The following is a 25,987-nucleotide window of genomic DNA, read 5'->3' on the forward strand; positions in this document are numbered from 1 at the left end:
GTGTCAGGATGAAGGTGGGCCTTGCTGTTCGGCTCAGGGCACCTGTGGCTGGTGCTTGTGCCCAGGCTCCGGGGCGGCTCGTCCCCCCACGGCAGTGGGCGGGCGGGTGGCCCTCAGCTCCCTCGGGGCCAGGTCAGAGCTGAGCAGGGCTGTGACAGAGGGTCCGCCTGCAGGAGGCTGGCCAGGGTCTCACCGCTCCAGGGCCCAGAAGCTTCCTTCACCACTCTGCTGCATTTCCGCTGGCACGCTGTCCCCCTCTGCCCGCCAGCTCCCTGGGCGGGCAGCAGTGCTCTGCTCCTGTCTGGAGGCAGAAGGAGCCGTACTCGCGGCGGCCGCGTGGCTCTGAGAGGGAGGGGGGCCTGCAGTCGAGGACGGACCTTGCTCAGGGCACGGGGAAGGGAGTTGGGGAGGAGACACTGTAACGCGTCTTTAAGGATAGATGGGGACTCGTCAGACCAAGACCAAGCAGCACCACAGAGAGTGGAAAAAGCCAGAAGCAGCAGGACCCGTGGGGTGAAGAAGAGGCAGGGGGTGGGGGGCACTGAGGTCTTGGCTGGAACGGTGCCTCCCCGACCCCCAGAAGGGCAGGGACACCTGCACTGGAGATCCAGACAGATGGGTACCGTGGTGGGGGCGGGGGCGTGCGAGGGGCTGTGCTGTCCGTGGCCATGTGCCAGGCCACAGGTCCCAACGAGAGGGCATCTCGAGAGAGGGCAGTGGCCAGCCTTGTGGGGACAGCTGTGAGCCTGAGGCTGGGCAGGACCGTGGGACGGAGAGCAGCTGCTCTGGACGGTGGTGGCCCCGGTGGGGACAGCCAGCAAAGCCCATCCCCAGGCTGATAGAGCACAAGGCTGAGACTCAGAGTGGCGGGGTCGCCGGCGCCGCAGGCTGCTCTGCTTTCCAGCCACCTCCTCTCCAGCGCGTGGATGGGAAGCTAAGGACCAGAGAGGTTAAGGTGCCTGCCCAGGCTCACACAGCAGGGAGCAGTGAGGGCAGTTTTGGGCCACACCCTCCACTCCGAGGACCCACCAGAGAGGCAGTTCCAAGCTCAGCGGAGTCTCCAGGGGGCCCAGGAAGCACGTCTTTCCCGATTGGGCTGTAGGGGGCTCAGGCCCTTATCCACTCAGCCAGATAACTAAACCGAGGAGACCTGTTTCTTGTCTAAAGTCACATTAGACCATTTGCTGCAGGCGAGAGCTTTCCCCCAAAGATCTCACCCTGGGAGGTATCTCCTCTTAAAATGTAGTTATTAATCACTGTAGCCGACATTAGCATAATCCATTTGTTTAAATGCAGAGCTCAGTGGGTGAGACTCCCCCGTGGAGTGGGGAGGTGGGCGTCGTCTTACTGCTGGAGGTCGGGTGCGTAGGGACTGCCCAGGGGTCAGGCCTGAGCTCCCCGTGGGAGGGGCTGGGTCCAGGGCGAGGTGGGTTGGGAACGGGGGACCCAGGTAAACTGCACCAGCTCCTGCCTTCTCGGGGCTGGGGCTCTCCGTCAGAAGAGTGACCGGTCTGTCTCGCGTGCTCTGGGCTCGGCGTCTGGAGTTCTGTAACGGTAAACCTCCGCGCGGTGGGACCAGAGGCGGCACCCAGGTTGGTAGTAATGGTAAGGAAGGTGTTGGCTCCTTCTCATGGGTCCGCTGGCGTGGAAGGGAAGCTGGGGCTTGTGGGACCCCTCCCCCACCGCAGGCTGGACGGGGCTGGGATGTCGTCTGGCTCTGGAGCCGGTGCCCTTCCAAAGGGTACCTTCTGATTGTCCCCTGTCCTCCAGGCTTTTCTCCATCACAAGGAATTCAATGGTTTTTGTCCCCAAAATTAGTATTTAAAAATGCCTCCTGGCCCGCTGAAACACCTGGGCGTGTTTGCCCCGGTGTTTTCTGGCTCTGCCCCGGGGCCCAGGCCTGCAGGGGCTTCGGCAGGCACACCTCGCCGGGTTTAATCAAGGAAAGGTTCTCGGAGGTTCTTGGAGTGAAAATGAAGTCTTTGGTTCATGTCTGGATGCCTCCTTGCGGTCTAGGAAGCACCTCCGTTCTCTTCATTCTGTAGCTGAGTCGCACTTTCCGTGCGGGATGGTGGTGGCAGTGATCGTGACGGATACCAGTGGCCTGCAGAGGCGTGGCGACACCATGTGGGTCGGCCCGCCTGGGATCCTTAGGACCCAGCTCTCTGGGGAAGTCCCCGTAGCAGCCACTTTCTGGGTAAAAGCAAAGCATGTGTGTTGGCCCTGGAGCAGCCGGAGCAGCTCCGCCCTTGGTGCGTACGTGTCCCGTGGCGTGGGCCAGCGTGACGCCCACCCTCTGCCCGTCAGCACGTGGCCTCGCTCCCTGCACCACTGCCAGCTGCCCTGAAAACAGTCCCTGTGCCCGGGGTCACGGGAGAGTTCCCTTCTCGCTCACTCAGGATGAGGGGCCGGCTGCCCACGTCTCACTGGTAGTGTCCCCCTGGCAGGGCGTGCTCGGCTTGGAGCCAAGACCTTATTCTGTTACAAGGAGAGCCGGGGTGAACCCCTGTGCCCCCAGACAACTCAGCGTCCTCCCCTGCAAAGGGTCTGCTTCAGGGTTGCCAAGGACCCAGTGAGAATGGACGAGCCGATCATTGTGGCCGTCACACACACCGCAGCTCTGGGCGGTCGTGATTAGTTTTAGCTTCATCACCTCGGTGCTTGGAACAAAGTGGCAGCACTAAGTGAGGTCTTCTGGGGGCCTGTGTCCTCCGGCCACGTGGAGAGCAGGAGAGGGCTTCCTCTGTGCCCCACTCCTGCCACTGTTCTGGGGGGAACAGAGCACCCTTCCCCCGTTCGTGTGTCCTCGATACAGGCATCTCTACGAGCAAGACACGGTGCCTGGGACCCAGCTCGTACTAGGGTTCCCCAGAGAAGCAGGACCAATAGGACGGAGCTCTTAACGTGTGCACGTGTGTATGTTGTGTGTTTGTACTTATATGATGCATTTACACGTGATGAACACACGTGTGTGTACACACATATGCGTGTCCATACACACAAGGGTGTGTATACAAGAGATTCGCTACAAGGAATTGGCTCAAGTCTGAAGACCTGCAGTTTGCAGGCTGGAGGCCCGGGGAAGCCAAAGGTAGAGGGTTCGGCCCCAAAGCCAGCAGGCCTGGGACGCTCGAAGGGCCAGTTTCACTCGGAGCTGGAAGGCAGGGTAAGACCGTCGTCTCCTTCGTAGGCAGCCTTTCCGTTGTCCCCAGGCCTCCAGCCGACTGGCTGAGGCCCCCCACCAGAGAGGGCTGCGTGCGTGACTCCGCCGGCGGACCTGAATGTTCCTGTCACCCGGACACAGCCCCCCGGGCACACCCAGGACAGTGCTGCGCCGAATGTCTGGGCAGCCATCCAGCTGACACGGGGGATGACCCGTCACTTGCCCTCCCAGAGACGCGGCAGCTCCAGGCAGCGCGGGCACAGTCCCTAGGGCAGCCCGGAAGCGGGAAGGAGCTGGGAGTGACGCCCGCGGCGGAGGGAGGACGGGGCGGCCGCGGCAGGGCCTCGGGCCGGGGACACGTGACGCAGAGCTGCCCTGTGCCAGCGAATGTCCAGTTTGTAGGGCAGTGAGAATGAAAAGGTGCCTCGACGTTATCTTTTAAAGACAACATCTGACTGCGAATTTAGGAAGCCACAGAGGGAAGGGGTGTCTCTGCAGGGCCGGCTTAACTACGAGTAAACAGCAGGAAATGGAAACCTGCATCTGGGAAGGGGGTCCCTTGGCTCTTCTGGGAAGACCCGGGCTCTCCCTGCCCCGGGGAGGCACTGGCTTTCCTCCTGTGACCTGCCCGCCGTCCCCACCGGCCACCATCCGCTCAGCCAGAGCCCGCCGCAGTCGAGTGTTGGAGATGCCGGCTGGGCGAGGGAGCGCTTTGCCGGAGGGCTCAGGGGTGGGAGCGCTCTTCCAGACCATGGTTAGAAGACGGAGAAGGCTCGGCGGGAGCACAGGTGTGGAGGCACCGAGGGGCCCAGAGACTGGGAGGAGTTCAGCAGATGAAGCACGAGGCCCACAGCCGGAGCGCGAGAAGATGGAGGAGGACCGGACACCGTCGTTCGTGGAAGATTTCCGTGACCCTGCGTAGACCCGCGAGACTTTGGTGCCTTGTCCTGAAGCGGGAGCATGAGTCAGGGATCAGAGCAGATTCGAAGCTTCCAGAACCTTCCAAAACCTAGAATTTGGGGATTGTAGCAGATTCGAAGCTTCCAGAACCTTCCACAACTCCATTTAAGCGTAAGTAAGAAATCCGGCCGTAGGGAGCATCTGTGGGATCAGAACAGGCACTGCGGAGCGGAACAGCCCCAGACAGCCAGAACCGCCAGAAATCGGGTGTATGACGTGGGATTAAATAACCCAAGGAGGAAGGAGAGCGCCCTCAAAAGGTAGAATAAAGCGACAAACAGACAAATGGATAGAGAAGGAAACGGAGGAAGCTGTATCAGACCACGATGCCTTCCAGATGAAGCAGGAATTTGACAGAAGGTCACAGAAATACGGACGTTCTCCATCATTAAAGGGTGCAGCTTTCCAGCCCTCAGAGTTCTTAGCACAAGTAGGGGTCCACACGGTGGCACATGATGACAAGATGCCAGACACAGGGTTTGAACCCAGGAAGCTGGACCACGTGGTCACGGAGAGATGTGGGAAGGCGAGAGCGGCCCCAGAGGCCAGAAGGCAGCCAGGCAGTTAGCGTAAATGCCGACAGGCCATGATCTCCAAGCTACAGCTCCGCAAAGGACAGGCCAGGGCCTGGCATCTTGCCTTTTTCACTGAACTCTTGAGGTCCGGTGCTCCACCAAAATAAAGGAATTAAGCCTAGAAAAATGAGATCTAAGTGCAGGAGAGGGGTCCAGTAGCCTCGAGAGAAACCCATGTAGGTTGGAGCAGGAGATGGAAGCTTCCGGGGAAAAAAAGGAACCAGTACGAGGTTGGTTGTAATTCAATCAGGGAATTCCAGAACATGAGCAGAGGACCGTAGCAAGCTGAGCGGCCGAAAAGTCACAGCGGAGAGAGAAAGCAGTTCTGCGGAGAGAGAAAGCAGTTCTGCGAGAAGGTGAGGACGGATTAGGGAAGTGTGTTACTTAAATACGAATACAGTGAATTTGGAAACCGCCCCCCGCCCCGGAGGAGCAGCCTGGGCACCGGACATCGCACCAGCCCTTCACAGACCAACCGCCAACCGGGTGAACCTGCTCTCGGATCTTTACGTCTTCACACACAGCATCCGGGAATAGAAACTTCAAAGACAGTTAATCCTTGTAAGGTACATGGACCCGTGCCGGCCCGTGAGAGGGCTATGTGCTCAACCCGGCGGGGGAAATGTCCCTCTGCAGTAGGTCAAGGGCCAGGCCAGGCGGTGGTCATGGCCAGCAGGATGCGTCCTTGGTGGTGGGTGTGTGGGGTCGCAGGGAGCGAGGTCGCATGTGGACGGGGCCCGTGGTGATCTCAGAGGGGAGGGGCGTGCCCAGGGGACTGTGGCTGTGGCGCCGGCGTGGGAGGAGTGGTGGACGGAGGGCTTGTGTTGACACTCTTGAATGCCCCAGGGTGCGTGGGATGCTGCTCTCCCGGAGCCCTGCCCCTGTCCCGGGTCTTAGTGACACGGCGTGAGGGAGATCGGGGAACCTGGAGGGACCGCCCATCCGTTTCCTCTGCCTGTTTCCAGTTTCCAGAGGGGCCAGGTGGATTCCAGGAATGGGAACCACCGCCTTGGGTGGACACAGCGTGGTCCCTGGGAGAAAGCTTTCCATTGGGCCTCTGGGCTCCCAGACCAGCGCAGGGAGGTCCCCCGAGGTCTCCACCCCCGCCCCACTCGCAGGGACAGTGGCCGCCTCATAGAGAAAGCCCAGCAATTCTGAGAGCCATAATGTGTGATAAATCCCAATATTTCTGCCATTAAACAGTAGCGTCACGAGGGCTGAATTGCCACCTGCAACGAGTAAATTAAATATTGACGATTTCATTGACTGTTAGATTTAATTTGGAGCCATCTTGCTGCGGCCGTAATGGGGCTAGAGATGACTTACTATTTAATCCCGGCTGTCATCCCCGTTAAGAGCTGAGTGATGAGGAAAAGATGTACTCGTCCGGGTGAACAAGTCCGGATTCTCAGGCCTCTGCCCTGTAAATCTGGAGCCGGAGTGGCGGGGGCCGCCCCCAGCAGCCTTACCTCCTCCCCCAGGCAGGACTGAGAAACTCTGTCTTCCTCCCTGGAGACCTGCCCTCACTTCGTTTCCCCGGGGGGATCCCGGGATCCCCCACTGGAGGCCGGGAGCCTCGGCCTGGTGCCTTGGGGCTGAGGCGCTCAGCGCCCTTCCTTGTCTGGGATTTCCCTTTCCTCCCCGCGGCAGGGAGAGCTCGGCTCCATCCGTCAGGGTCTGCCCCTGCAGAGCCCACTTCTGTGACGTGGGTTCTTACCTCTCCGTTAGTTACTCCGTGGACCCGCGTCGCTCAAGGGAGGCCGGATGGATGTTCCCGGAGAAGCAGGAGGAGATGGAGCCAAGAAGGTGACGTCGAGGCAGGACGTCGTGCAGAAATCTAAGCCCACCAGGCTCAGGGGGGCTTGCTTGGGGGAGGGGTCCTGGCCGCAGAAGCTGGGTTGGGGGAGGGGCAGCGGGCTGCCCTGTGCCTTCCCCATGTGGCTTTGAGCACTTCCCGATGGCGAGCACCCGGACGAGAGAGAATTCAGAAAGAGCTCGGACAAGAGACACCCAGCATCTCTGAGACAGAGATGTGTGGGCCCAGAGGGGGAAGGTGTCGTGGTGGCCTGGATTCCTTCAGGGGACTGGAAAGTACAGAACAAGCACTGAGTACTTGCAGAAGTATTTTCTGAGCAGATTTGGGGGGAAAATAAAAGCTGTAGCTGCTCAGTGTACTCGGGGCCTCCCCCAGCTCAGGACCCCGCTGCAGTGGGCTGTGACCCATACACGTGGACCCCTTCATGGGCTGAGGAGCACTGGGGGTCACACCCTACTGCAGTGGGGTCCTGCGCTGGAGGAGGCTTCCTGAGCTGAGAGCTGGAGGACTCAGCCCGACCCCTGGGAGGAGCAAGGCAGGGAGGAAGGCTCCAGGGGCAGCCCCGGCTGATGGAAGACGGGGCACCTTCCGACACTTGGTTCCAAATCAAATGGGGCTTGAAGCTTCGGGCCCCAAACCCACACACCTGGAAGCTGTGGGTCTCAGAGGGAGGGCTGGGGGCCTCCTGGTGGGAGGGGGTCTCCAAGTTAACAGGGAGCCCCCTCTTGTCTCCCCCACCACGAGCTGAGCCGTAGAAGAGGAAACACTCAGAGATGTTGGCTGTGTTAAAGGAGCCACACTGGGGCTGGGATGATGTCGCGGGCAGAGAGACTAATTAATGAATTAGAACAGGAAAAGTAAAATGAAAGAGAACATGGGGAATGAGAAGTGATCACGGCAGGAAAGCCCTGTGGAGCCTGGGACCTGTTGGGTTTGCGGGAGACTGAGGATGGTGGGGGGCGGGGGTGCTCACAGGAGCTGCCGAGACCTTCGGGATGGTTGCAGGTTACATTTCCAAATAGGTTGAACTTCGCTTGAGACGTAGCAAGCTGGGAAGCCGCACTCCGGCTAGCAAGTTCCTCCGGTCCCAGGTGCAGCATCCGGTCCTCAAGAGCGTCTCTGGCCAGGCTGGGGTCCTTGGTGTCTGCGTGGAGGGTGCAGTGGGGTCGTTCTCTGGCTCCAGGCTGTCCCGCCCGCCCCACCGGGTGCCTGCCCACGGCTGCCTGCTCACGGCTGCCTGCTGAGGCTGAGATGGCAGGGACACGCCCCCGTCCTGCCACCGACATGTGGGGGAACCTTGTCAGGTGCTAGAGATGAGGGATCCCGGGGTACCCCAATTTCTGCCTGTCCCCCCAACTCAGTCCGCTCAGAGGCCCGGGGGCAGGAGCAGGGAGACAAGCCCCAGGCTGCTGGCCCCTGGCCGGAGGACTGCCGCGCTCCTCCCAGAGCCGGAGAACTCTGGCTCCCCACTCGGGTTAGGAGGGGCTCCGATTCGAGGCTTGGGTCTGCCTGGGAAACCCCCAGACCTCATGTCGTTCAGCCAGAGGTAAGTTGCCGCATTTCACAGAGGACCCGGAGGGACAGTATAAACTAGGGAGGAGCCTGGCTGGCTCAGATAGTAGAGCGTTTGACTCTAGATCTCTGGGTCATGAGTTCAGAGCCCATGTTGGGCGTGGAGCTTGCTTTAAATAAAAAAAAAAAAAAAATGTAAAATAATTTGCACGTGAATTAGAGCTTGATAAAACCCAGTATTTCTGCAGCACCCCACATGCACGAGTGCTTTCCCTCCTCATGTTTTGTGTCATCACCAGCAATTCACAAGAAATTACGCCGGAGGGGGAGGGGCGCGCGCTGATATTAACCACCGTCTAGACCGGCCGTCGGCCCCTCGTGCCAGAGTCTCCTGATCTTGCAAGGAAAGGGTCTTCCTTTCCAGTTGATGGAGGACAAGACTGAGGCTCAGGAGGACCTCTGCCCAAGTGAGTGCCGTGCCAGGGCCCCGCGCTCTGCTGACTGCGGAGCCTGGATGCCCCCTCCCCCCATGTCCCTCCTTCCGCGTCCACGGCTCCGTTCTTCACTTTCGAGCACGCTGTGAGGTGGGCTGCGTGGGCGTTTGTTGTTTCTGGCATCATTTGCTCACGCATCCGGAGCTCGGTCTTGCTCCTGGGCCCTGGGGACCCTCTCCCCAAGCACACATCCCCATTCAAGGTCTTGTTCCCTGCCACATGGCTCTGGATGGCCGAACCAAGGTGCGCCAGCCGAACCCCGTGTCGCGTCAGCCTGCTGGTCGGCGGGCTGGGTTTGGCAGGGCGGCCGTCCTACGGGATGGTCAGCGCACTTCCCGGCTCTGCTGTTGCCTGCTTTGAGTGCCCAGCTTGTCCCTGTCCAAACCTGCAGTTGGTGGCCTCGCGGTGGTCAGAGCCTTTAAGGGACGGGGGAGTAAGGAAGGGAGGAAGTGGGCGTGAGAAGCCCGTGGCCGGTGGGCTGGAGTCGTGGCTCTCCCCATGTGAGTCCAGGCCCGAGGAGCCCAAGCCTCGCGCCACCGAGCCCGGAAATGGGACGCACACGGGAACGAAGCTTGTTCCCTCACTCACCTTCTCTTGAAGGGATGTGGTTTCCAGCGTCTGCAGCAGAGCGCGTCTACCTGCCTGGGGGCGCCTGGGGCCTCAGTCCGTTGAAGAGCGTCCGACGCTTCCGCTCAGGTCATGATCTCAGGGTCATGAAATTGAGCCCCACATCAGGCTCCACGTTCAGCAGGGAGCCTGCTGGGGTTTCCCTCTCCCTCCGCGCCTCCCCCAGCTTGCGTGTGTTCCGTCTGTCGCAAATAAATCTCTTAAAATTTTATAAATAAAATCTTTAAAGAGTTTTTTAAAGATTTTATGTAACTGACAGACAGCGAGAGAGGGAACACAAGCAGGGGGAGCGGGAGAGGGAGAAGCAGGCTCCCCGCTGAGCAGGGAACCGGATATGGGGTTCAATCCCAGGACCCTGGGATCATGACCGGAGCTGAAGGCAGACACTTAACACTGAGCCACCCAGGCGCCCCCCAAAAAATTTTTATTTAAAGCTTTAAGAGCCTAATTATGCAAGGGATTGGTGGGAGCTGCCCCATGCTACAAAAGGACAAGTCCGTCCACGTCCACGGTCTACAAGGCACTTTGTAACCTGGGTCCCCTTGAGTCTGACCAGCAGGGAGCAATAGAATTCCCATTTCACAGATGAGAAACTGAGGCTCACGGGGCTTAGCATGTTCCCATGGGTGAATGACGAGTGAGGAGGCAGAGGACTGGCACCTGGGTGAAGCCAACTTTCCTGACTCCAAGCCCAGTGCTCCTCCTTCGCTCAAGTTCAAGTGTACAGTCTTCTGGAGCTGTCAAGGCCAAAAGGCCGAAGACATTTTCTTGAGCACCCACTGTGCGCTAGGAACCAAGGGTGTGCCTCCACGTGGGATGCAGTCAGTCCCCCAGGTGCTGAGACGTGGGCTGCAATGTGGGGGTTGGGGTGTCCTTGGCGCCGGGCAATCTGCGTGGAGCTGGTGCGTGGCCGGCCTGGATGTGGAACCTGGTGCTGAGCCTCTCTCCGCCCCAGGTGGCAGTTGTCACATGTGTTCCTGCACATGGGGACTGAACTCTGTCACTTGATTGAATGTTAGGTTTCCAAAGAAGGGGGCTTGGAGTGGGCACAGTGGTCACAGTGCATGCCGGGGGTTGCAGATGGCATGGGGGGTCTGCGGGAACCGCAGAGACGGCCGCGTTCTGCGGGGGACATAGAGGCGGAGACCAGCCTGCTGGAGAACCCGGCCTCCTGACCTCTAGGGGCGCCTTTCCCAGAGCCCCACACACTTCCTCTTAGCCTCCAGGTCCTGAGCCTCCCCAAATACATCCCGGGGGCTTGCACAGACCTCAGACCTGGCCCTGCGTGAAACAAAAGGGGAGCGTACATCTGGGTGTCCTGCTCAAGAGCCGGGGCTCAATCTGCCCCAGGGATTCTCATGCCGCTCTGGCAGTCAACCCAGGTAGACTTCTGGGTGGAGGTGACCCCCAGCCACTCACTGTGCGCTGCTGGGGGACAGACACAGGGACCTGTCTGGTTCAGCCCCGTCTCCCTGCTTCCGGGCAGAGAGCATGCCGGGAGGGAGGCCTGCAGGCAGGGTTGCACCTGTAGGGGAAGGAGAGGGGGAGGGATGGGGTGGGCACGAGGGCCCGGCTGCTGTGTGGTCAGGGGCCTCACTGAGCAGGAACTCACTCCGGATCTTTCCTCTGGGACTGGTAGGATCGGGCTGTGGCTCCTGGGCCCCCGCCCCAGCCCTTCCAGCTCTGCGTCTGCCTCCGGCTTGTGTCCTCCCTCTCTGAGTCAGACCCACTACGCTGGACCTCGGGGATCAGCCCCACCCCGTCGTGCAAGTGGGGAAACTGAGGTCCAGCTGGACCTGAACCAGGCACCCCCTGCACGCCCACCTCCGGGTGTTCTCCAGAGATGCGCTGTGATTCCCGGGACGCGCGGCTTGAGCTGCCGGTGCCCGGCTGTGACGCTGAGCCTTTGTCCTTTGTTCTCTGGGCCCTGCGCCTCTTAGAACTGGTGAAGCATGCTTGGTCTCTCTGGCCAGGCTGCCTGGTTCTGACCCGGCTGCCCCCACCTCCTGGCTCGGGCAGGTCATTTAAGTGTCTTGGGGAAGAGAAGAGTAATCTTCTCTTCGGCTCGTCCAGGGAATGAAACCAGCCATGCCCACGAGGGGCCTACACCAGCATGGCCAGTGTGCCCAGTATCCTGGTAGCTGTTCTCGCCCCAAGGGATCTGTGTTTCAGGGTGCCGGGGCCAGTGGTGCCCCCCAGGTTCTGCCATGGCTCAGGAAGCCTACAGGGTCTGTACGTGTGCCCCGCGCCACACAGTCCCCGGGAGGTGGGGGAGGCTGGGTGGCGGGGACCCTAGAGGGGCTGGGAGCTGGGTGAGCCTCGGGGTTCCCGAAACATGGAGTCCAGTCGGGGCTGCGAGCCCCACAGCAGGGGTTGGTATGGAGGGGGATTGTCGTCATTCTGTGATCTCTCTACTTGCTCAACAAATAGTTGTCAGAGCTGTAAAACTTGGACAAGCTGGGGTGTTCTGATGTTGGTATAGTAATTCAAAATTAAAGTCCGTGAAAGCACAATAAGTTGGCCACCGCTTGGGCTTTGCAGGCCGGGTTGGGGTGTCCCTGCCTCCCCCACCCCATGTTTGCCACGGCGGACCTCAAGTCCACCTCTGCCCCAGACCCTGGAAGTCCTGCCCCACCTGGCCTGGCTGGAGCTTGCACGCCGGAGGGGGAGATCCCAGTGGTGGGAGGAGCCCTGGGACACTGAGGCCAGGAAGCCTCCACGGGGGGGCTGGGCCAGCCCCTCCACAGGGGTCCCAGGCTGCTCTGTGCCCCCTTAGCCCGGAGGATGTGGTGTGGGTCCATCCGTCCTTGCCCGGCCTCCTGCCCAGCCCTCTCCCTCCTTGAGTGCTGCTCGGTCCTCATTTTACCTTTGGCACTTCGGGGGCTCCAGGGTACCTCCCTTCTGCACCAAGGACAGGCTTGTTGCACTCAGGAGTCTCTGGCCAAGGGCAGCCTTCCCTTTCCCCCTGGTCTCTCCAAGGATCAAAGGGCTAGGCTTCCTCCGTCCACATGCTGTGTCCTGGTCCCCAGGTGTGTGCAGAGATGCTGTGACAGAGGGGTCGGTCCTCACTCCACCCCAGCCTCAGCCCTTGCTATGTCACAACCCATCCCCTGGCCCTGTCTTCTCCTAGTCTCCCCGGTGTCCCTCCGTATCCCCACCTGTGAAATGCTGCCCCAGTGTCTCCGTCACCTTCCCCTCGGGGTCCGCCGAATTCTGTGGTCTGGCTCTGAGCCGCTCAGAGGTCTGGGGGAAGGCGGGACACCACCATGGGTCAGGGCCCGGCCTGTGGGTCTGCTTCCTGCAGGGGCCTTGTGCGCCCAGCCCAGAACCATGTGGGGTCGGGGGAAGCCCCTGGTCTCTGCAGCTTCAGGTGCTTTCCACGATGATCAGAGACGTGGGATCAGAAGTCTTCAAAGCCCTGTCGGTACTCCGTGAGGCCAGTGTGGGTTTTAATCTAAGTGAATGGCTCCTAGAGATTCCCTCCGACCCTAGTTCCACTGATCCTGTTCCTAGGACAGTTCCTTCCTTGAGACGGCACCTTGCTTTTTAGGTGCTATCAAACACCTGTTGTGTCAAACACGTGTGGTTTGTAGGTAACCACAAACATCGATTCCTCTCCAAACGTAGCTGCGAAGCCTCCAAATTGGGGGGGGGGGTAGTCTGGCATCGCAGCTGCACCCATTTTCCTTCCTGTCTTGGGGGTCGGAGCTGCAATCCGTGCCCTGTTTTAGGCATACAGCTTTCTCCTTTGAAATATAATGTACACACACTGAAATGCAAATCTTAATTGTGCTGTGCCGCGAGTTTTGACAGCGGTCCACCTGAGTGACTCACACCCCGAGATCCGCGGCATTCCCCGCACCTCGGAAAGTTCCCTCGTGCACCTGCCCGCCGAGCGTCTGCCCGTCCCGAGCATCGTGTCCGTTCCGTAAGTGGCCCTCCTGTCTCGCTCCGTTCGCTCAGCTCGAGCGCCCGGCACGCTGCAGGTGTACCTGCCCTTCACTCCCGGGCGTGGCTGAGTGACGACCCGTATGGCGTGGGTCTGCTGCCCCCGGTTTGCCCGTTCACCCGTTGATGGACATGTGAGTTGGTCCCGTGTTCCGGCAGTTATGAACAAAGCTGCTGTGAGCATTGCGTGCACCTCGTTCTGAGGGCACGTCTTCATTTCTAGTGTCCGTACCTAGGGGGGCAATTGCCAGCATCGAGGGCACAGGTGTGTTTAATTTCATAAGAAATCACCAAACTCTTTCCCTGGGGAGGGGGAGGTCGCCTCCTTCCCACTCCCCAGCTGCTCCGCCATGCTCGGCTGACTTCCGAGCTCCGTGCTTCCGTGCCTCGGTCCTTGGCAGCCTTGCCCCTCTGTGCACTTGTGCTCAGACCGGGCACCCACCGCAGGAGCACAAGTTCACGCTGCACATCCTTCCATCTTGGAACTTGGTCTTTCAAGGTTCCCCTGTATCTACCACTTGTCTCTAGTCCTATGGAAAAGTATGGTTTTTTTTCTGAGTGTGTTGATTGGCCATGTCGAGTCATGTGTCCCAGCGCGCCACCCATGCAGACCGACTGCCCGGCCGCCCCGCGTGTGAGACGGGAAGTGTGAGGAGGTTCTGTGCGTCGGACCGGCTGAAGACGCTCCGGCATGGCTGGTTCCTGGGTTGGGTTTTTGTTTTCATTGTGAGATTTTTGGTATTGCAAGGGAGAGCGAGAGTGTGCCCGCGCCAGCAGGGGAGGGGCGGGGCGGGGGCTGGGCCTCTCCAGCAGGCTCCACAGCCAGCGCGGACCCCCTCCCCACTGGGGACTCGAACTCACGACCCTGAGATCATGACCTGAGCTGAAATCAGGTCACGGGTCGCTTCACCGACTGGGACACGGAGCACCCCTGTTGGTTCACACTCCTGTATCAGAAAGGCCTCTTGTCTGAGGCGTGTGCCCCGCGACGTCAGAGCTGCTGCCAGGCCTCTGTCGTGTCAGGGGTGAAGGTTACACGTCTGCGTGGCACAGAAGTGCCCGGAGATGCCTTTGCCCCTTCCTGCTGGCTGCAGCGTCGCAGGGGATGCTCGTGCTCCTGAGAAAAGCCCCTGCGGCGGGGCGGTAGCCGGAGGGAAGGGCGTAAGAGAGCCTCGGCCGGCTGAGCCTGCGGGGAGGGGGGACAGCTGTGCTGAGTCTGCGTGGGCCGTGCCTGGGGCCCCTGAGAAACCCACCCCGTCCGCTAAGCCGATGGATGCTTCATCCTGGGCAGGTGGGGAGGCCGGAGAGGGCTGTAGCCGGCCCTCCTCCCGCGCACTCGCCTTTACCTGTGGCAGGTCTGGGCGAGGCCGGGCCCTGCCCAGACGTGACCTTGTGGAGTCTGTCCGCGTCCAGTGGGTCTGGCATCCAGAGACCCCTCGGGAGTGCGGATTACGTGGAGGGTGGGGGGTTCTTTCCTGCAAAATGAATGTGCTGGCCCAGGGGCAGCCTTGCCACAGAGCCGCAGGGACTGTCCTGGCACGTGGAATGCTCTGTGGCCAGACTGTCCGCTCGCCCACCGCACGTGTGCCCTGCCCAAGGCCGGACTCATCAATGTCAAGTTCAGAAGACATCTTCTAGGGCTCTACCTGACCATCTCCTCTATAGACGCTGGTGACCCCATCCTAGAGGTGGGGAAACTGAGTCAGGAGAGGAGGCCGTGGTCTCAGAGGTTACTCTGAGGTGGAGGTAGCACCGGGATTGTTTCCATCTGGTACAAGAGACCCTGGGACCCTTCCCCTCCTACTCAGGGCCACGTGCTAGAATCCCCACCATGGCTGCCCCCTCCCAGGTCCCCAAGCATGGCCACCAAGTGTCACAGTTCCCCCCTCTGCCCTGCCCTGGATAGGCTGGTGCTGGGACATACCTCTGAGGGGGAAGGGATTTTGGCTTATTATCTTCTGGGTTCCAGGCACTGTGTTCCTCTGTCTTCCCCAGTCCCCCGCTTTGTGCCCGAGATGGCCATACTGAGCCCTTGGGGAAGCAAAGCTCCTCGCTCCATGTGTGCGCTCCCTTCCCCTCCCCCCCACAGCCTGGTCTCATACTGCAGGACAGGGTCAGGAGGGAGAGAGAGGCAGGGACCAGGTGGTGGGAGAAGTGTGACCTTGAAGCCTGAAGGCCAGGGTCCCTCCCAACCGTCTCTCTCCAGCCGCCTGGGGCAGGGTCACTTCACCCCCTTAAGTTTTCATCGTCCACACCTCCATCTGGGTCCTGATACTCAGCTCCCAGGATTGTGGAGACCAGCTAGACTCAGTTACTGTATCCACACCAAACCGCACCCCACACCCTTCCCTGCTGGCAGGAACCTCCCATCCACCGCCGTCTGTGCTGGCCGAGTGGGGGCCGAGTGGGGGCCGAGTGGGGACAGGCTTGCTGACCGCGACCTCCAGATCTGAATTCACATCCTGACCCAGCATCTGCTTAGGGCCTGTTCCCCCACATGCTGGGTGGGAACCTTGTCTTGCTTACGTCCGACCACACGGGACACTGCTCCCCCAACTAGAACCCTTGTGGGAACGCATGGCGCTGCTTTGAGGGTCACTCAGGAGCCCCTGGCTTGCTGGAATGTTCTGTATCTCGGTCTGGGTGGCGGTTTCTTGGGTGTAGATGTTTGTCCCAATCTGTCAGGTTGCGCACTGAGCTCTGCACCAGTCCTGATGAGTAGACTGGATCTCTGTTTGACGCACTGGGGCCCCCTTTTGGAAGCGAAGAGTGTCTGGGCCAGGGCCCGGGGGGGGGGGGGGGGGAGGCTCCCGGAAAGATGGGGGCGCTTCCTGGGGCTCCAGGCCGATGTGCGTCTTTTAAATTAGATTCCGGGGCATCGGAGGTGCGGAATGAGAATGCTGAGGCCAGCGGGAGCGCGTGATCCCCAATCACATGTGGAAATTAGATTTCCTGACCAACTGTGTATTTTCCCGAGGTCTGCAGGCCGGTGGGGAGAGCGTTCCCCATCGGAAGCACCCCCATGGACTGCATGCTGCGTTCGCTGGGATTTGCTGGAGGACACGGCGGCCTTTGGATCGGAGGGCCCAGGCAGCTGCTCCCAGGCCTGCTGCCAAGAGCAGATACAAGTACTCCACGTCCCAGAGAGCGGGGGCCCTGAGGCCAGGGGGCAGGCGGTCTGCGGAACCAAGGCCCGGGGCAGGGCAGGTACCAGCCATTCCGTGTTTCCTTCTGGCCTTGGGCTCCTGCGCTTCTCTCCGGGCAGCTTCGGAGACAAGCCCCTGCCCCCGCCCCTGCTTCCCGCCTGCCTGTTCTCCGTGGTCTCCGTCATGGTGGGGTCCGGGCTACAGAGGAAGGAGGGGGAGCACTGGACTCTCCCCGGAGGTGCGAGGCTCCAGCCGCTGTCCCTGGGTCCTCCGTGCGACACGCCTCGCCCGGCCCTCTCCAGGCCTGTGAGGCTACATCTTCCCGGGGGCTGGGCTCCTCCCTCAGGGGACCCCTGCAGTGGGAGGGGGCGGCCTGCGCTGGGGGCTTCCATCCGGGCCCACCATCCTGGGAACAGGGCTTCCTGCCGGGCCAAGCAGGGGGCCCTGGACCAGCCCCCTGGACCTGGTTGGCTTTTGCTCGGAGTCTGGTGCTCTCTCAGAAATGGCATTTCTTTCCCAGTTTGGGGGATGTGATGCAGCTGCTTTGGTTGGTCCCACGGAAACCCCCACACGGAGCAATGGGCGTGGCTTCCGGAGGCTGCCCGCCGTGGGGAAGTTTCCAGCACGTCCCCCACCTGTGGTTGCCAGGGACCGGTGGCCGGCTTTTTGGCTTCCCCTCCAGATCACAGCCCCCAGTCATCAGTCCACGATGCCATTTAGAGTGTGTATTTCCTACTAAATAGCATAAAATTACACCCTTTCAAGTTAATGAAACCACTTTGCAATGCAGGCTGCTGAGAGGGGGTTTTAAATGTCAGCGCCAAGTAGCTGCTCGAGTTTTCTGGTACTTTCGGATTAAGAATGGCCTCCCCAGGAAGGACCTCTGCATTGGTTAAGTGGCCCTGGGCAGCCTACCACAGCTGGCCTGTTCGGTCAGGGTCACGGGGACCCAGCCGGGCGGGAGCCGCCCCTGTGGGGCCATACAGGTTCCCCCGTGGCGCACTCAGTAAATGGGTTTGCTCGGAGGGGCATCGTGTGCAGCATCTCTGGGTCTGAGCTCCGGAAAATGTCTCCCTGTGGGGTGTGGAGAAGCCGGTTTTCGAAGGGCTTTCTTGTTTTAATGACCCAGCGTTTCAGTCTCCTGAGAGCCCCACTGGGCAGAGCTCCCGTCTCCCGGGAGCTGCTGTGCATTGGGGACGGACCCCTCTCAGAACCCAGGAGAGAACAGAATGCCCAGGGCCGGGTGGCAGGTGTTGGTGCCCCTGGGCAAGAACCTCCCAACACGGCCAGTCCTGGGGGAGAGCTGGACAGGCCTCTGCACCGCTGTGAGCTGCTCGGAAGCTTGGCCCGGCAGCAATCCATCACGCGAGAGGAGAGGAGACCCACATCCTGTCTGGCCCAGAGGACTCTGCCACGGCCTGTGGTCTGCACCTTCCCAGCTGGCCTCTGGTCTGACCTCCACCCAGAAGTCCCTGTCCTGCCCTGGCTACACCATCCAAGAGTCTACCACGGCCAGTGGCTCCCAGGCACCCACGGGGGATGGCCGAGCTCCTGCGTGTGGCCCTCCATTCCTCCTTCACTACCCGCTTTAGGCTTTGTGGTCCAGCCCCCTGCGCTTAGAGCCCCTTGATGCCCCTGCTTCTGGTGCCTCAACCCTCCTACTACCCGCTGGTCCCTCCTGATTACCACGCACTTACCTGGCTGCCCACCTGAACATTCTGGTCCATCCTTCAAGGCCCAGCTAAGACACCACCTCCTCCAGGAAGTCTTCCCACTTCCCTCTGCAGAGCCCCCTCTGCCTCCGTTTATGCTTATTTTTAAACTACGGATACCAGAGGGAACTGCAGTGAATTGCCATATGGTCTCTGCCCAAGCGGGTAAACGGGCATCTTGTCACGTTTGCTCTGATCGTTTTGTGAAGAGGTGAAACACACAGAAGGAGTAGGTGTCCTGCACGCACCCCCTCCCCTAGGCAAGGGCAGCTATGACCATGAATCGGTTTTGTGTGTTTTCTGTTTATCAGCAAACCTCACAGTCGGGTGGGGCTTGCTAGACGTGAACGGTGTGAGGTGGTTGGGAGCCCTTGTGCGTGTCACCCGGGGCATGTCCCAGGCTCTGTGGTGACGTGTGTACTTGGGGCTCATCTCTCTGGCTGCCGGGAGCCTAGAATGTTCCCCACCATGAGGACATCGGAGCCGCTCCGTCCCTGCCAGCGGACAGTCCGTTTTCTCCCTGGGGCAGGTGCTGTCCTGAAGCCACTCCCATCTGTGTCCCTGGCACGTGGGCACGTGGGCACGTGTGGCCCTGGGGTGTGTGTCTGGAAGGAGAGCTGCAGAGCTGGGTATCATCAGGCAGCCCTGCTGCCACCGTCTGCACGCCAGCCTCTCCCTCTCTTCTTGCTTGCCTCGGTGGGCCCTTGGTGCACATCTGTGAGCGGAGGAGTCATTGGAATGATCCAAGCCTCCTCTCATTCCCCTTGCTTCAGACCGGAGGGACACTTCTTAGCACACAAGCCTGCAGGGGAATGAAATTTGCACGCATGCTGGCTGGCCCGACGGGTGCCCGTGGCTCCAGTGTGTGTGCCCAGCCCCAGGTGTAGACCCAGACGACAAGGTCTGGGGGCAGCCGGGACTCCCAGGATGAGGCAGCGAAAAGAGGTGTACGTTTCCCTGGGCTTGCGCACGAACCCCCGTGGCCCCTGAGGGTCCCACATGGACGGGCTTGGGGTCAGCGGGAGCTGGCTTGGGGGCCACAGGCTGGGAGGGCGGTCGCGGCCAGACGGAGCGGGGGCGCGCCCGCCGCACGCAGAGTTCCCCGGGTCCTCCCCCGCAGCGGTAAAGGCGGCTGCTGGAGTTCACTGGTGCGTAGTAAACCGCTTCCCCCCACAGCGAAAGTGGTGCCTCGGTTGTATTCCTGTGTATTGGCGCTTCCCGACGTTGGCGGTCTGTTGTGTTGTTTGCCCCACGTCGCGGCCACTCTCGGAAGGTGAGAGGAAAATCACAAGCGGAGAAGACACACAACCACGCGGCTCACGTGGAGGGGCGGGAGGCCAGGCCACCTCCCGGGGGGCTTTTGGGTGGCTCTGGAGGCCCAGGGCCACCACCCCGCTTTTCCACCCAGCTGTGGGAGGTGGGAGCCGCGTGGGGTGCGGGAAGCAGGACCATGGCCTCCCTGCTGTCCTCAGAGCTGTGTCACAGCAGGGGGCATTCTAGACCTCCTGGTGTCCCCTCCTGGACAGTGCCCTCCCAGCTGAGGTGAGTGGAGGTCACAGGGGACATGTGTGGACACAGGCAGGGGGCCCCGGGCAGCTCCTACCCCTGGGTCCACAGTAGGTCCACACTGGGCAGAGGGCTGTAGGGGAGGCCCCACCCGGACCCTGGCTCTGCCGTTCACTGACCCGGGTGCCCGACAAACCATAGCCCCACTGGCCTGTTCCCTCGTCTGTGACACATCGGTTCAGATAAGGTTCAAGCCACGCCCGTCTCTTGGCAGTGTACCCTCCTTCCACGGGGCCACTGCTCCTGTGATGAATTCTGAGGTCCTTAAGGGTCACCCTGTGACCCGGCCTCGTCTCGGTCCCCCTCACAGGGTCACTTTCCGTTCTGGTCACTGGCCACACCGTACACACACAACCCTGCCACCCGGCCAGTACTTGTGCTGGTTGTTCCTCCTCCCCCCTGTCCCTCCTGTCCCTGAAGTGGTGTGGGGGAGAGGCTCCTGGGACCCCGTGCCCGCGCCCCCTGCACCATTCCTGGCTCGGAGCTGCCTGGGTTGTCCACTTCTGTCCTGGAGGCGGGGCAGCCCCCACGGCTGGATTTCTGTCTCCTTCGGGAACACATTTACACGGCAGGGACGGGGCGACCTCAGAAACCCCGTTGGTCCCATTGAGAGAGCAGCTCTGTGAGGCCTGGAGTTGTTTTGGAGGGCGGGGAGCAAGTTTGCATGTGGACGGAGAGTGGGCTCAGGTCTGCTGCCCGTGGGGGTACCGGGTGGCGGGCCCACTGCGTTCGCGAGACTCTGCGTGGCCGTCACTGCAGGTGTGAAGAAGAGGCCCCGTCCCTGGGCAGCCGCCTGAGCGCCGCTGGCAGGGTCACTGGGTTGGGCCCTGGAGGCCTGAGACCGTCCCTGTCTGATGACGGACCTCCCACACCTTCACCGCGTTCCCGCTTGGGCCAGAACCTGGGCTCTGGGCCTACCAGAAGCTGCCATCCCCGCGGGGGAGCCGAGAGGTACAAGCCGGTTCTGATCCGTCAGGTCTGGGGCTGGGATGGAGCAGCTGTTGCGAGGCCGGGCCCACCACTCAGTTCCCGGGACCACAGAGATCCTGGGGGTCACGTGCCGTTGGTGTCAGAGCCAGCCTGTCCCCAGCACGTGGACAGGCAGCGGTGACCCCGATACCTGTCTGGCCGCGTCAGAGCTTCTCTGAGGCTGCCCCAGGGACTCCACCGATGCAGGAAAAATTTGAAGTTATCTTTGACTTTTATGGCCCTTTTTTCTCCTATTAAGATGCTTAGAGCGGTAAGTGCAGTGCTCGGGAGCTCGTTTATCTTGACGCAAGTGTGGCTATAAACTGCGTGAGGCTCGTGAAGGAGCTGCCGAGGTGATTGTTTCTGCTGGTATCGATAAATTTAGACGCGGAGCAGAAAGGTCAGCCCCTGCCAGATAAAATGTCCTTTCAGCTCGTTAATTAAAGCTTTGTAAGGACGTGGAAGACCGCACTCCGGGGCCCGACCTCAGAGAGACGCGAGTAGATGGGCCGGGAGAGGGCCCGAAGCCTGCCTCGGGCGGGGTGTTCGCCGGTGTTCCCGGACGAAATGCACCGTTCCCAGAAGCGGGAAGTGGAGGGACCCGGCTTGGCAGCCCCGCTGGGTAGCAGACTCCTCCTAAAAGCCCGGGACTTTGGGCTTCGACCCGGGAGCCGTCCCGTGTCCAGGGCCCCTCCCGATGCCCTGGCACAGAGGGACCCCAACATGCCGTGGCGTGGTCAGGCACCAGCTCGGCCCCGGCAGCAGCACGCCAGCTGCCGTCAGGCTGGGGTACGGTGGAGTCCGACGGTGTTTCCGCTGATGGGGTCCGCAGGTGAAGGCCGTTTGTTCTGTGGGTGGCTCCCAGGCGTCCATGGCTTATTGTGTCTCTCGATAACGGAGTGTGGAGAATGAGGTCAGCAAAGTTCCCCGACCTTCCCCCCCCGCCGCTACCCATCCCGACCTCGGGCCTCTGCCTCCATCCAGCCGCTTCCATCCACCCGAGTCTCTCTGGGTCCCCGTCCTTCTGCTCCCTGATGGTAAATTCCTAAGGTGCGCGCGGATGGAGGTCCCCAGCGTGGTAGAGAGGTAAGTGCCGACCGGGAATGAAGGGCTTGGAGCCCCGGGCGCATGGGCAGAGAGCCGGAAGAGTGCCCGGGACAGAGACACGTGCACCAGAGTGGACACCCAGAGGCACGAAGGGCTGTGCACAGGGACAGCCGCAGAAGAGACACACGGCGGCGCTCAGCTCTCATCTGCAAGGGCTTCCCCGCCCCTCAGAGGCAGGCGGCATCTGGGGGACTTGCTTGGGGGGCATCCAAGCCGGCGGAATTCCCAGGGAAAGTCGATGGGCGCCTGTTCTTCGGTTTCTGTCGGTGATGGACGTGTGTTTGCCTAGTTCTGCCACCCAGGGTCTTCTGTCCAGCCCCATCTATGCCGGCGTCCCTTGCTCCCCTGGGACCATACAGCATCGTTCCCTGGTGACATCTAGCACCCCGTGTGGGACTCTGATGCAGAGCCTGCGAGAGGGAACAGGCCGGCTTCCTCTCAGCCTGTGGTGCCCCGGTTGGCAGAAGGCCCTGGAAGCTCGGGAGTCAGACGGGGCTCTGTGCCTGCCTCCACCCGGGCACGCCTGGGTCGGCCCAGGGATCCGAGAGTGATGCCGGTTCGCCCGCAGGCCTGCGCCGGGGACGGCAGAACCTTCTACACTCGCCCCCTCGCGGAAGGTGGAGCAGAATCTTTAAAAATGTGGGCGTCGGACCGCGAGACGGAGGACGGGAGCGAGAGGCGTCCTCACGGGGGGACCACGTCTGCTTCCGTGCTCTCCGCCTTGCACGTAAAGCTGTGTTCTGACAAATGTCCGCAGCGGATTCCCAGCGACCCGTGGGGGTTTGGCCCCGCGCAGCGAGGCGGGCAGCGGGCTTGAAGGACGCGAGCCCCCGTGGGGCAGGTGGCAAATCCGAGAGGCGGGAGGCGCCGCCCCACAATCGGAGAAGCTGCCCCGTGGTTCGTGGCCGCTCCGCCGTGTCCTCCGGGGACGGACGAAACTGGCACCAGGATCAAGAGGGTGAACAGGTGCCCAGTGTCTTGCATCATCTGTTCCTCCCATCCCCCCACCTCCTCTTAACCCCTGACCCGTCTCCCAGCTCCTGGAGATCCGTTTGCTGCTTCTGGAGTTGTATAGCAACGGCATCCTGTCACCTGTCCTCCTTTTTAAAAAAATTTCGTGCCTCGCTCCCTCCCTTCAGCCGGATCGTCCCGAGGTTCCTCCCTGCCGCTGGGGTATCGGCAGCTCCTTCCTTTGGGTCGCCGAGTGACATTCCTCTGCAGGTGGCACTGGCTGTCGGGCTGTGGCCCGTTCCCGTGCCAGGCCGCTGCAGCAGAGCTGGTGCCAGCATTCCCGGGCTGGTCTGCTGCGGCACGTCCCCCACGGACGCTCCAGATCTGTGCTCGGGCAAGGGCCCTCTTGGCGCTGGCAGACTTCTCACTGCGTCCCTTGGGGCCAGGGGCTTCTGGTCCCCTTGGAGCCTTGTTTTTACAAGACATAGATCCCCTTCCGTTCGTAAGGCTCCGCCCTCCTGGCTTAAGCCCCTCCTTGACCTATCTACCCGCTGCCCGCGGAGGGGGGGCAAGCCTCCATGACCCATCCCCTCTCAAGGCTCCTTGTCCACATCCATCACCCCCAGGGGCCTCAGAATTTCAGCACAAGAATTTTGGGGAGGGAAATACAAACATTCAGCCCATAGCAGTATACGTACGTTGAATTTTCTGAGAAATGGCCGAGCTGTTCTGCCGTGTTCTTGTATCATTTTATGTTCCCAAGGGCAGTGGCCGAGCTGCCGTACGTGAGCGCCAACTCCTGATGCGGGCCGTCTTTCCGAATGCGGCCGTCAGGAGGCGAGGAGGTGGTCGTGGGCCCTCGCCCTGGTTTTAACTCGCATTTCCCTAATACCTCACGCTGGTGGCATCTTGTCGTGTGCGCGTCTTCCCTCGCGAAGTGTCTGCTCAAATCTTGTGTTGGTTGTTTTAATTGGGTTGTTCTTTGATGACTGTGTTTGTGTTTGAGGTGTGGGGAGGGAGCACAAGCTGGAGGGAGGGGCAGAGGGAGAGGGGGGAGCGGGCTTCCTGCCGAGCTCCATCCCAGGCCCCCGGGATCATGACCTGAGCTGAAGGCAGACGCTCAATGACTGAGCCCCCCAGGCACCCCTGTGATTATGGCATTTTGAGAGCTCTTCTGTGCAGACCAGGTGCCAGTCTCTGTCAGACACGTGACTCGCAAGTGTGTGTTCCCGGTCCGGGGCTTTGCACTCTATTCACATATAAGCTTCAGGAGCTCCTAAATTCTCCTGTCGTCCAGGTCGTTGATTTGTCTTCTATGGTCTGAGTATTGGGGTCACAGCTAAGGCTCTCTGCCTAACCTAGAGTCCCACAGATTTTTCTTCTGTGTCTTTTTTCTAGTTTTGTCATTCTTCTAGTTTTCTAGGCTCTACCTTTAGGTCTCTGTTCCATTTTGTTGTTGTTTTTAAAAATAATGGAGCAAGGTATGGATTAACGTTAATTTTCGTTGGTTTTTTAGTAGACGGGTATCGATATAAAAAATCCTTACTTGTAAAAAAGGAAGCCAAGGGCCAAGTGTCTTTGGGACGGTGCCATCCTGTTTCTTTCTCTGGCTTCCAGAATGTTCTGTGTGACAAAAACATACTTCCATGGTTGTGAACGCCTGATGTAGCCCAGTTTATGCCTCCAGGGTGCTGTCCCCCATACAGCCAGGTGGCGGGAGTCATGCACCTGCCAGGTAGCCCCGGTGGCCTCCGCGCAGCGTCCCGGTCCCGGCTCAGTGCTCCCTCCTGTCTTCCAGGCTTTGGGAGCCATCACTGCAGTGCCTGTCACAGGTCCTCAGGTCAGCTCCTTGCAGAGGCTGGCCGGGCAAGGAGCGGCGGTGCTACCTCAGGTAAGCAGCTCATGGGAGGGCCCCGGGGGGAATCTGTCTGTCTGTCCCCAGCCCCCAAGCACTGAGGTTTGAGGTGGCCACTGCACTGGGCAAGGACCTGCTTGGGCATGTCCCTTCACGGTCCTGATTCATCTGCCCTTCAGAGGAGGAGACCCGTTTCGGTGAGACCCGGTTTTTATCATGAGGAATTGCAAAATCATTTCAGTGGGTCAGGACCCAGGATTTTTTCTTTTCTTTAATGGAATAAACAAAGGCAGACTAGAGTACGACAAAATATCAAGACGCACCTTCAGTGTGGTTTGGTGAGCTTATTTCTGGGAGGGGTCACGAGGTAATAGAGCTTCTGAACCCTGGGTCGGAGTCAGGTTTAGACAGTGCAGGAAACCCTGCATAAGATGGTTCATCTGGGGAGGCAGCGAGATGCCGCGCCAGGCGCCCTGGGTCCCGTCCACGGCATCCTTGACCGGGCTCCACGCTTCAGCCTCTTAACCTTCCTGGGCTGAGTCTTCCCTCCTGCAGAGGGGCTGGTGCAGGGGCCTCCTTGGTGGCCATGAAGCTGAATCAGGTGGCCCGGTGCCCGTGAGACTACGCCTGCTGGCGATTAACCAGCGCTCAGTCTTGTTGAGCGCGTGCTGTGTACTCTATACACTGGGGGCTTGGAGGTGAGGACAGTTCCTGACAGACGCCCCACGCTCGGGGGTGATGCACGGCAGCTCTTGTCCGAGGGGCAGCCTTTCCCAGGAACCCACCTGTGCTGACTCCCACCAGGCCCAGAGAAGGAAGAGAGCATGGAGGGCAGGGAAGGCCCCCGAGGGGCCCCCGTGGGAGGAGGCCTGGCCTGGGTCTGCACCCAGCTTGTCTCCAAGTGGCACCAGCTGAAAGTCACGAGCTCTGGGGTCCCCTGAATAGGTTTTTTCTGGGTTGGAGGCCCCTGTGCTTAGAGCCCAGCCCCTGCAGCCTGGGCACAGCTCCCCGACGTGCAGAGTTGGGGTCACATGGTGTTGAACCCAGAGTGACCGGGGTAGGAGGGACCGACAGCAGAGTTCCTGCCTCCCTTGACCTCACAGCGGGTGATTCTCCTTAACCAGCCCTCTCCCCATCTGTCCCCACCTGTCCGCTGCAGAGTCCGAGCACAGCTGTCCCCAAGTTGGCGGCCGTCCGAGGTTCCCACGTTCAGTATTGGTGTTGGTGTCAGGCTCTGATCCTGATCCCAAGGACAGAGCAGGACAGGATTATACGACTTGGCGGGTCCCCTGATGGTGGGAGGCCCTTGTGGTGGAGACCCTACCTGGAAGGGGAAGGGAGGAACCCTTGCACAGAGGCCAGCTCGGCAGCGGACCCTGGAGAGGAGCAGGCAGATAGGATGCCGGCCTGCTGAGGGGCCCAGGGCACCTGACATGACCTACCCCAGGTCAGAGAGCCCCGAGGGAGCCACCCTGACCCCTCCCTCCACGGGGTCACTGGTGATGGGTGAGGGTGATGGGTGTGGCCGACACCGCCAGCCCTCGTGGACACAAGGCAGGCCTGTGGGAGTCCTGAGTGCGCGTCCC

The 25,987-nt window shown here is 60.8% G+C and overlaps 1 protein-coding gene across 8 annotated transcripts in view; it reads left to right on the forward strand.

Moving 5' to 3' along the window:
- PHF21B (PHD finger protein 21B) overlaps positions 1 to 25,987 on the forward strand; it is an 82,926-nt gene that overhangs the window by 33,738 nt on the left and 23,201 nt on the right. For 4 of the 8 annotated variants that reach the window (XR_014314030.1, XR_014314031.1, XR_014314032.1 and 1 more), the window contains exons 3-4: positions 16,073 to 16,302; positions 24,345 to 24,437. Coding sequence is in view for 5 of the 8 variants with exons in the window: in XM_082739823.1 (XP_082595949.1) it covers positions 16,073 to 16,302; positions 24,345 to 24,437 (323 nt within the window). In the remaining 3 variants the exon portion in view is untranslated. Of the gene's footprint in view, positions 1 to 16,072; positions 16,303 to 18,763; positions 18,901 to 19,129; positions 19,227 to 24,344; positions 24,438 to 25,987 lie in introns of those variants that run through there. The other 4 variants (XM_082739825.1, XM_082739827.1, XM_082739824.1 and 1 more) reach the window with 2 other exon arrangements.

Source organism: Mustela nivalis (genome assembly GCF_964662115.1).
Source record: "Mustela nivalis genome assembly, chromosome: 7".
In the NCBI taxonomy this organism is placed as follows: Eukaryota; Metazoa; Chordata; class Mammalia; order Carnivora; family Mustelidae; genus Mustela; species Mustela nivalis.